Raw genomic sequence first — 10,000 nt, forward strand, 5'->3', positions numbered from 1 at the left:
GATGACGGCGACCACGAGCAGGAAAAACCCTCCAACAGCGACACATGAAAACTGGGAATACTCGGGAAAACATGTCAACCGGATCATATGTTTGCAAAGGAATGCACGGTTGCAACCGGAACGAATCTCAAAACCCGTAGCCAAATCCGCCGTTTGAACGGCAAAACAGTCACGCACATGGGAAAGCATCACGGATGTTGGCGAGGCACCACAAATGCACAGATGCAACACGAGCACACGCACTTGAAGTGCTCAAGAGAGACAGAGACACAAAACAGAATGTGGAAAAATTGTTCCCCATCCTCATGGTGTACGCATCCTCCATTGCCATTCATCACTGGATCGCTAGGGATGCGGCACTTCATTTGCAGACGGTGCCGGACTGGTTTTGTTGCCGTTTTTCTCTCGCTCCAAGACCGATGGAAACGATGAATCAGGATATGGGAATGCGGCTCCGTGTGCTCCATACTTTATGTCTGCCCGCCACGGATCGTGGCGACAGGGAAAATGCTCCAGTCATAAATCAACGTTTCTGGCATGGAGCGCGAACTGGCACATCCACATGTCACGGGCCGGACAGATGTAATCGACCTTTATGCGGTGGTTTCTGGATATTCGCCACACACACAACGTCACACAAAGAGGATCATAACCCTTATTAGTCACAAATTTCAAGGAAAATCTTTTCTCATGATGATGTACAGAATGGTGTTCATGGTTCTGATCGCATTCTTCGTTGTTTCCTTCTCTTTGGTTTCAGTCTATAGTGGAGAGGCCTCTGCAGAGCGTACCGAACTGCATATGCTGACAGAGACAGCTAACGACGCGACGATCGTCCCAAATTGATCCACTCCACGCCGGGGATCATCGAGTCTCACGAAGAGTCTCAAGAGGGCACGCCATAGCAGTGCTTGTTATCAGAGATGTTGCCGCAGTGATGGTGGTGCACGATCGCCTAATTGAATAATGCACTGGACTGATTTGCCCGAGAGGGAACCCAGTGGTCAGTGGATTCGCGTGTGATAATAATATGACCAACCCAGCTGATGGCGGTGGTAAAGTGCTCGTGAACGTCAGCAGCGCCAGAAGCAAGGGAGCGGAGAGCGGAAAGAAGCGATCATCCGTCCAGGTAGGTGCAGGACGCGGATCTCCTATAGGCAAGTCTATTCCAATAGAAAGCGTACGTTTAGGTTGAGAAGACAGTCACAACTGAATGGAAAATTTGATTTATAACTCGATACCGTAGGTCCTATCCTAAGATTCCATGAATTACTCAGACTAAACGAAAAAATCCTCTTAGCCTTACGAAGCATTCGAGAGCATTCTATAAGCGTAACTCGATCGTAAATAATGCTCCCTTCGCTAACAGATCATTAGCTCGCTACAAATCGCTCCAATAGCGTATGTGCTGCCCCGACTGCTCGTTGCGTGATCGTTAGGGTTCATTACTAGCCCCGGTTTTCCGTTCTAATCACGCTCCTCTCCAAACGCAACCGCAACGTCTTTATTTTTAGTCCAAAAATGCGCCTGATTCCCGGTCGTCAACTAGATCGGGAAGCACCAGCATCGGTGGAGGGAGTGGTGGTGGTGGTGCTGGTGGAGGCATTGTCACTTCAGCATCGTCTCCCGGTGGCTTTCAATCGTTCTTCCGTTGGTTCCGTCGCGATGAATCACGTGCGCTTGCTCGTAGTACCAGCGGCAGCCAGGTCACACCGGAACTGCTTGACAGGCGTGTGCAGCAGCCATCCCGAAGTCCCTCAGCATCTCCTGTGGCCACACCAGCCGCTGCTGGTGGTTTGAGAGAATCGTTCACAAGAGCAACACCACCGGCACAAACGGCGCCAGCGCCTCCCAGTCGCGAACGTCTGCGAACACCGGCAGCCGGCAGCGGTGACAACGTGAGCCAGGCGGCAAGCAACGGTACCCACAGTTCCTCGCCCAGTCCAGGGCCGGTGATTGATTGTCAGAATCTTTCGAAGAGCTCGAGTTGCGACAGCATACTGAGTACGGCAACGAACGGATTCGCGTTCGTTCCACCGAATTGCTACGAAGCCGTCCTAGTGGCCAGTGCTGGTGGAGATAGTGGACGAATCCGGGAACCGCGCACCATCCAACCAGGACCTTACACCGATAGCTACAAGCGACGCTGCTGGCAGCGTGACCGAGCCCGAGAGCTCGACCGGAAGTACGAATTGACGTTGCGCAAGAAGTACCGTCTGTTCCCGAACTTACCCAGAGACAGTCCCCCGACAGGCGATCCGCATGATGCAACGCTAACGAGGGATAATCAGCGGACTGTGTACACCGATCTTAGTTTACCGACGAGATCGATTGAAGCGAACTCGAACCAACGGAACGGAGGAGCGTACACCGGACAGCCGGAGGAGGTGTGCACGGATCCGGTAAACCGACGCCACCGGCGTACCGTCAGTGATAGCTCGAAGGATCGGCGTGCGGGAGCGTACGTACACGTGAAGGGGAAAAGGAAAGCTCCACCGCCTCCCCCAGTCAACGGTACAGCGCAGGACGACGGATCTTCCACCGGTGGAACGTTGACTCGATCATCGACATCCAACTACGGTACACTGTCTCCCGGATCGACGCTTTCGCGCAGGAAGCGGCCAGCTCCTGCCCCACCTACTACTGCTGCTGCTGCTGCTGTGGCTCTTGGCGATCCCTCAACCGGGTCCAGTACAAGCTTACTGGAAGATAAGGAGATCAAAGCGATCATTGAAGGACGTCCACTGCCAGTTCACACCGAAGAACCGCCTCGATTGATCATGCCTCTCCCACTGATCCGACCGCTCTCACCATTGCCCAACATTTCCGAGGAGCGAGCCCTTCCTGGAGGGTTGACGGAAGAGCAGAAACAACAGCTGATCGATAACATCCGCAAGGTTCAATCGCAGACAGCTCAGCAGCAGCAGCAGCAGCAGCAACAGGAGCAGCAAGATGATCCTTGCGATCTGATGAAGATGGAGGAACGGTTCAATCGGGCCAACGGAACACGTTCGCCAATCCATGACTACCTTTACGCGGAGGCGATGGCAAGTGCACAATCATCAACGAACACGAACACAGGGACGGCAGCGAACGCGACTGCGACGGCTGGTGCTGCCCCAACTTCACCGATCTCACCGAGACCGTGGTACAAGCGACCGATCTCCGGGATGCGGCACCAGGACAGCTCACTGCCATTCAAGCGTGACGTCATTCTTAGAACGCTTGACAAACGAAAGGGATCGCAGGCAGCAGGAGGAACCGCCGGTCCTTCCAAGGACCCGTGTGACGATCTACCGGAGGTTGGCTATCATCGGAATTCGTTGCTACAGCCAGCTGAAGGTCCCAGTGGAAGCAATGGCAGCAGTAACACGAGTCCTGCTTCTTCTCTCGGTGCACGAGGAGGAGGAGGGGGTAAGTTCAATCTGTTTTCCAAGATAACGGAAAAGGTGGATTCAGAGAAGCGTCGATCCGCGATCGGTATACCAAGCATCAGTGAGCTGGATCGTGAGGCGGCCGAGATCATACAGAGCGAACGGGCCGCGGCCCGTGAAGTCGAGAAGCCCAAGTCAACCAAAGAGTTGATATCGAAGTTCGAAGCCACCAGTACTCCGGTGGTCGGTAAGGTGACGGTTAACAGCACGTTCGTGGCGAAGAAGGAGTACTTTGGTGTGGAGCCACAGAAAAAGCTCACCGCTCAAATGGATTCTCCACAACAGATTCCACCACCAACGGTGGTGGCACCGGTGCCCGAAAAGACACCCGAGCCAAGCAAAGCATCGGGCGTGACCAGTGACAAGAACTTGCTGGGCCTTTGGATGTGCCCTTACTGTACGCTGGAGAATCCAAACTGGCGTATCATCTGTGAGGCATGCGAACGCATCAAACCGTACGATAGTGCGCTGAGCATCCTCGAGGAACCGCCGCTACATCCGAATCATCCACTAAAGCGTCCGATACCGAACCCGGCGGAACCGAAACGTACCATCCCGGCACCAGTATCCGATGACACGTGGGATCGCAAGCAGGAGCGTGTCCTTAAGTACTTTATACCAAAACCGTCGACCGGACCAGCCACCAATGGGACGCTGCTGGTGGGAGCGACTGACAATGGGAGCACCGGATTACCGAACCGAAAGCCCAGCTTTGGTCAAACCAAACTTTTGGCCTCACCGAAGATGGGAGTGAAGAGTTTGATGAGCCGTGGAGCCGGACAGGATGTGGCAACGCCGTCGACATCTGCTGGTTCACATCGTCACTTCAATGGAATCGCTGCTAGTGAAGTGCACGAGACAACGACGACAACGAGTAGCAACAAGTTTGACGATGAAAAGCTTAAAGAAAGTGGAAATGGTTTTGTGGCGGCACCACTGGCCTCACCAGAACCAACCGAAGATGTGATCGGATCCGATCGAATCAATCTCGAGGAAATACGAAGCGCACGCATTGCAAGGTTCGGTGTGGTGCCGGACACGGACACGACTAGCTCGAGTGCCAAACGTGACGATCAACGTCCATCGGAACAGCCACAACCGGATGCGCTAGAGCGGGAAAAGGAGCGTCTGCGAGAGATGATCCGAGCGATGAATGCTAAGGCACTTGCAGAGAGGTATCCGGTGGTTCAGAAGCCTCCAACAGCCAACAGCAGCAGCAGTGCCGCCACCACCACCACCACCACCTCTAGCAGCAGCAACAGCCTGAAGCGTGACTCTCCACTGGTCCAGCGCAAGAATGGTCTCACATCCGGTATCCCGATCAGCACGAAGAGCTCGAGTCCACTGCCACGGCGTAAGATCGGCAGTCCGATGATGGCTCGACGAGCCGCATCACCAGCACCTCCTACCCCAGAGGAACCAGCGACCAGGAAAGGGGAGTCGAATCCGACCGGTGCTATCAGGAAGACAACCGCCTTCGTACTCCAGCCACCGAGTGAGAGTAAGATCATGAATCACGATACGACGCGAAATCACGCCTATGGTCCAATTCCCGAAACGGTACTGGAGCTGAACCAAACGCTGGCTGCTCCGGCGGAACCGGAATCCGGTCCTTCGCTGGTGCTAACGAATGATGTGCAGGCAATGCACTACGAACCGATGGACGAGCAGCAGTTTGTGCGATCGACAGCTACTCCCGCTCGGCAGCCGGGCGATAGTGCAATCCCTTTGTCACCACGGTTACAGGATCGCCACCGCAAGACGTTGATGGAGAAGCAGCAGCAACATGATGAGAAGGTGCGCCAGATCTCGGATCAGCTGCGGTCGCAACAGGGTGTCGATCGGTTCCGCAGTACGCTGGCCCTTTATCCCGGTGCCAATATGGGCCGTACCGGAACGCTGGCTTTGAATAAACTGCTCCGCAATCTGGAGCAAGCCATCAGCGAAGGAGCTCACGATCGTGCCGCAGAGTTGGCGATGGATTTGGCAAAGATGAAGGTGTCGCTCTCGGTCACACGTCAGAGTTCACCTGGTTTAGGGGACATAAGGTAATTTGGTTTGCGACATATTTCAGTGTAACATAACGGGAAATTTACCATCGTCCTTACTGTTTTCCAGTCTCAAAGTCTACATAGATGATAAGGTATCGCACAAGGGACCACTGCGTGTCGTGATGGCTACACTCGGTACGCTGGGCCAACTTAAGCAGAAGATGTGCAACGAGTATCAGCTGCCGGTGGCCGTGCAGCGCTGGCGCTGTGATGATCGCCAGCTCGAGGATGATGGCCGCACTCTACTCGACTATGGCATCCAAACGAACGATCAAACGCTGCACGTGTATCTGGTGCAACCGCCACAGGCTCCGGCAGTCACCGCTCCGGCATGCTTTAACCGAACTGAGTCCAAGCTACTGGCCGTTGTGTCCTCCGAATCTTCCGATGGTGAGCACTCGGATACACAGAATGATGATGCCACTGTTCTTGGTAAGCAAATGCACGGCATCCTTTGTTGGCGTAATGGCATTTAACACGTGGTCTCTTATCTTTTAATTACCAGGGGCAACAGCGCTACCTAAGCCTACACCCCGATCTTCACGACCAAAGGAGGCAACGATCGCAGAGGAACCACTACCATCGAATGAGGAAGGATGGACATGCCCGGTGTGCACGCTCATCAACGAGCCCGATCGTCCAGGATGTGCCGCATGCTCCGGATCCAGACCCGCTTCCTACATTCCTCCATCGGCAAGACGTCGACTGCAGACGACGACGGTTACAGTCACGCCGGAGGACCTAAAACGATTCCTAGACGAACAGCCACCCCTGGCACGACCGGTGCCACCGGTAGCAGTACAGTTACGATCTCCACCACTGGAAACGCGAAACGATCTAAACCGGATCTCCTCGAATCGCAAGTCTTCGGATATTTTCAACATTCTACTGGACGAGAGTAAGGCCACAGGAGCATCCGGGCAGCCTGCTGCTGCAACGCCACCCGTACCCAAGCCCCGTACTGCTACCGATCTGGTGCGCCCGGTACACATCCAGGTACCGGAGCAGAGCCGTATCGTCATGACGGCATTGACCTCGCACCGTAGTCCAAACATAACGCGCAGTCAGTACCGTGGGGTGGACAACTTTAATCCCAACTCGAGCGGGCTGCCAAAACCGGAGCGACCGATCATCACCACGGCTAGTCCGATTGTACGGGCCGTACTGTTGAAGCAGCAGCAGCAACAGCACCAGCAGCAGCCAGTACGGTTTGGTCGCAATGGACTTGCGCTGCCCGAGGATGGCACGGAGGTGATGCAGAATCACTACACCGAGCTGGTGAATCTGGACAACGCGGATCTGATCGCAAACATTGAACCGTTTGAGTGTCCAATCTGCTTCGGGCCATTCCAGCCATACGAAGGGATCGTGCTGCGGGACTGTTTGCACTCCTTCTGCAAGCAATGTCTTATCAGCACGATCCAGTACAGTGATGAGGCCGAGATACGCTGCCCGTACAGTGATGCGGTTTACAGCTGTGAGAGTGTTATACAGGTAGTACTGCACCGATGTCACGGCAACGAACCATACAGTTTACTCATGCACGAATTCGATTATTTCCTCATGGATAGCAACGTGAAATCAAAGCCCTGGTCAGCAAGGAGCTGTACGAGGCGCATCTGGCCAAATCGATCCAGCAGGCGGAAAGTAAGATCGACAACACGTTCCACTGCCGGACGCCCAACTGTCGCGGATGGTGCATCTACGAGGACAACGTGAACCAATTCAAATGTCCGGTTTGCACGATTGTCAACTGTTTAACCTGTCGGGTAGGTAGTGAATACCGAGCCCTTCGGAGGCACGGTTTCGGATCCCGCACGTGTTTTTACAGCCGTTCCTATTCGCTGCAGGTCATCCATGATGGGCTCGATTGTAAGCAGTACCAGGACCGCATGAACAGTGACTGTGATACTAACCTAGAGGCGAGACGCACCAAAGCGATGCTGCAGGAAATGATCGAGAAGGGTGATGCGCTCAACTGTCCCACGTGTCAGGTCCGTATTTCCTCCTGCCAGGTGTCTTGTAGCTTTGATGGTTTACACTAGGGCTTGATTTGTACTCTTCAGGTGATCGTGATGAAGAAATGGGGATGCGATTGGCTCAAGTGCAGCATGTGTAAGACAGAGATCTGCTGGGTAACGCGTGGAGCCCGCTGGGGACCGGCCGGTAAAGGTGATACCAGTGGTGGTTGCCGGTGCGGTGTGAATGGAATCAAGTGCCATCCAAAGTGTAACTACTGCCATTGAGGGTAAGCAGAGGTTTGTAGTCCGATTGCCGGAGTCTCCAAGACGTCTGGAGAACTGCGGAGAGGGTCTCAAAGCATACGTATAGGATATTAGTGTAGAGCATTATCCTCCAATGGTTGAGAGAACGGTTTGTCTCCTTTGACGTAGCTTTTTATTGCTGTTGACGCCGGGTCTTAAGATGTGCGACAATTAGAGAGTGAGAGAAGAAAGGTCTTAGCAACATAATATAGTGACGATAAGATGTAAGAAATACGATCGCGTTTTTGAGAGAAAAACCAATTAAACCCTTCGGTTGCAAATAATAAGACGAAACAGCAGATTTCCAATGTTGGTGTGTATTGTTTTACAGTTTAGTTGTTATTCAATCGATGAGTTTTATTTCACCAAACACGATTCTAATTACGGTCACACACACTCACACAAGCACAGGTGCTTCACGCGATCGGTAGCAGAGTTTACGCTGAAGATCGAAGGAAAGATCGGTAGTTCTTTTGCGTTCGAGATGATCGATATCCTGGGAAATTATAACTCGAAAGAAAAGACCATCTATGGACCGACGAAGCCATAACGCACTCTGCTGGGAATCTTCGAAATGTTTTAGTTGTCGGTTCCCTCTTTCTTAAAATACAAATAAACGAAACCAACACGACCAATGAAACACGCTTCGAAGCCGTTTACCGTTAACAGCTAGTACCTTGGGCGCTATCTTCCTTCGCGTTGCATCATGGATGCTGTGTTGCCGCTGCTGATGCTGTTGGGTGCTGCTGCTGATGCTGTTGGGTGCTGCTGCCGCTGCCAGTACTGCGCGTTGTTGCATCTTGATATCGGTTTGATGTGTTAAGAATGGGACCAAAGTCGAAGTGGCGAAGGTATCGGCGCGATACAGTAGAATCTATCTGTCGTCTTCTTTTCTCTAGAATATTCTGGGAGGCTTTGAGCGGTCATCATTACTCGTGCCTATACTTATTACAATTACAACCTGCGGCATCCTCCGGCGATTCATTCACCGTGATGCCACCGGGCATTATTATCCACTATGGGATACTATTCTGCTTCTTCTTATTTCTCATTGGACTGGTGCTCGCGCTTCTTGCGCTTCTTTCTACCACTCCAGACACACGCACACATGACCACACATCCGGAAGATGCAGCATCATTGTGGATGGCTGCAGCTCCCCGATGCATGGGGCAAAAACTTCACCAGCTCTAATGTAATCTCTAGGGATATTCTTAACTTGTTCTAGGTAAGCCTCAGTACAGGGAAGGAGGGAGGGCTCGGAGGAGAATTCGGTTGTACAAATGGCAAATTTAGCGCAAAGTGACGATCCATCTTTAAGCCAAATTCATGCAGCTTTGCGTTCAAGAACTGGATTCAAAATCTGGTGAGATGGTGCAGCAATTATTTGCCATGTGCCCATTCCTCATGGTCAATTATATTTTTCCATTCAGGTCAGGTCACATCAATCATTTCATCCGATATTGGCACTGGTCTTGTATAGATACAAGTATCCAGCAAGTCGAATTCGACAATTACTCATTTCAAATACCCTTCACCCTATCCAGTTCTGCTATTCAAAAGCATAAGAGGCAGGAAACGGACAAAACCATTCCTAATTATTGGTAATAGTTCGCCCCCGTTGTCCTCCAATCCGCCCTCCGAATGTCCGAGGCTCAAAAAGGAAAAATTGAAAAATTCAGCTGTGTAATGTTAAAAAAGTGAGCTTATCTGTGCCTGCGACGTCCACCATCGTCGCGGCTGCGCTCGCGGGAACGCGATCGACGGCGGTCACGATCCCGGTCACGGTCGCGTTCACGATCACGCTCACGGTCCCGCTCTCGATCACGTTCCCGATCGCGCCGTTCCCGTTCCCGCTTGCGCTCACGTTCACGCTCCTCCTCTGCCTTGCGCTGCTCTTCCACTCGCCGCTGATGTTCCGCCATATTTTTACGCCGCTGTTCCTCTTTCACGGCAATCTAGAAGAAACAGGAATAAAAGGATTTCCATCATTTTCAATTCTCCCAAGTTCTAGAATACACCATTCTTCGTCTTACCTGCTCCGTTGTGAGTGGTAGCCAATAGATGCATGGTGTTGCCTTTGTCTTGCGGAACAAATCATCCAGCAACCTAATGGGCGGTTCGTTTTCCTTCTTCTTGAATTTTCTCGCTGTGGGGTGCAACAATGGATTGACAATAAGCAAACAATTGGCACGCCTTCTGCTTATCATGCTTGTACTCATACCTGGCGATACGCTGGTGCTGCGTCTTCTA

General features: G+C 52.5%; 2 protein-coding genes across 6 annotated transcripts in view; one reads left to right on the forward strand and one right to left on the reverse strand.

The window, feature by feature from the left end:
- LOC126573006 (serine/arginine repetitive matrix protein 2-like) overlaps positions 1 to 7,857 on the forward strand; it is a 13,909-nt gene extending 6,052 nt beyond the window's left edge. For all 4 annotated transcript variants that reach the window (XM_050232764.1, XM_050232766.1, XM_050232763.1 and 1 more), the window contains 7 exons: positions 761 to 1,129; positions 1,515 to 5,482; positions 5,553 to 5,917; positions 5,991 to 6,979; positions 7,057 to 7,254; positions 7,336 to 7,479; positions 7,552 to 7,857. In XM_050232764.1, the coding sequence (XP_050088721.1) occupies positions 1,031 to 1,129; positions 1,515 to 5,482; positions 5,553 to 5,917; positions 5,991 to 6,979; positions 7,057 to 7,254; positions 7,336 to 7,479; positions 7,552 to 7,731 (5,943 nt within the window). In that variant the 5' untranslated portion in view covers positions 761 to 1,030 and the 3' untranslated portion in view covers positions 7,732 to 7,857. The remainder of the gene's footprint in view (positions 1 to 760; positions 1,130 to 1,514; positions 5,483 to 5,552; positions 5,918 to 5,990; positions 6,980 to 7,056; positions 7,255 to 7,335; positions 7,480 to 7,551) is intronic.
- Positions 7,858 to 8,053: 196 nt separating this feature from the next.
- The window catches only part of LOC126573007 (apoptotic chromatin condensation inducer in the nucleus), a 4,834-nt gene continuing 2,887 nt past the window's right edge, over positions 8,054 to 10,000 (reverse strand). The window contains exons 4-7 of one of the 2 annotated variants that reach the window (XM_050232769.1): positions 9,972 to 10,000; positions 9,784 to 9,896; positions 8,426 to 9,705; positions 8,054 to 8,345 (exon numbers count right to left, since the gene is read on the reverse strand). The exon at positions 9,972 to 10,000 is cut by the window's right edge and continues 260 nt beyond it. In XM_050232769.1, the coding sequence (XP_050088726.1) occupies positions 9,454 to 9,705; positions 9,784 to 9,896; positions 9,972 to 10,000 (394 nt within the window). In that variant the 3' untranslated portion in view covers positions 8,054 to 8,345; positions 8,426 to 9,453. Of the gene's footprint in view, positions 8,350 to 8,425; positions 9,706 to 9,783; positions 9,897 to 9,971 lie in introns of both variants that reach the window. The other variant, XM_050232768.1, reaches the window with a different exon arrangement.

Source organism: Anopheles aquasalis, chromosome 2, assembly GCF_943734665.1.
Source record: "Anopheles aquasalis chromosome 2, idAnoAquaMG_Q_19, whole genome shotgun sequence".
Taxonomy (NCBI): domain Eukaryota; kingdom Metazoa; phylum Arthropoda; class Insecta; order Diptera; family Culicidae; genus Anopheles; species Anopheles aquasalis.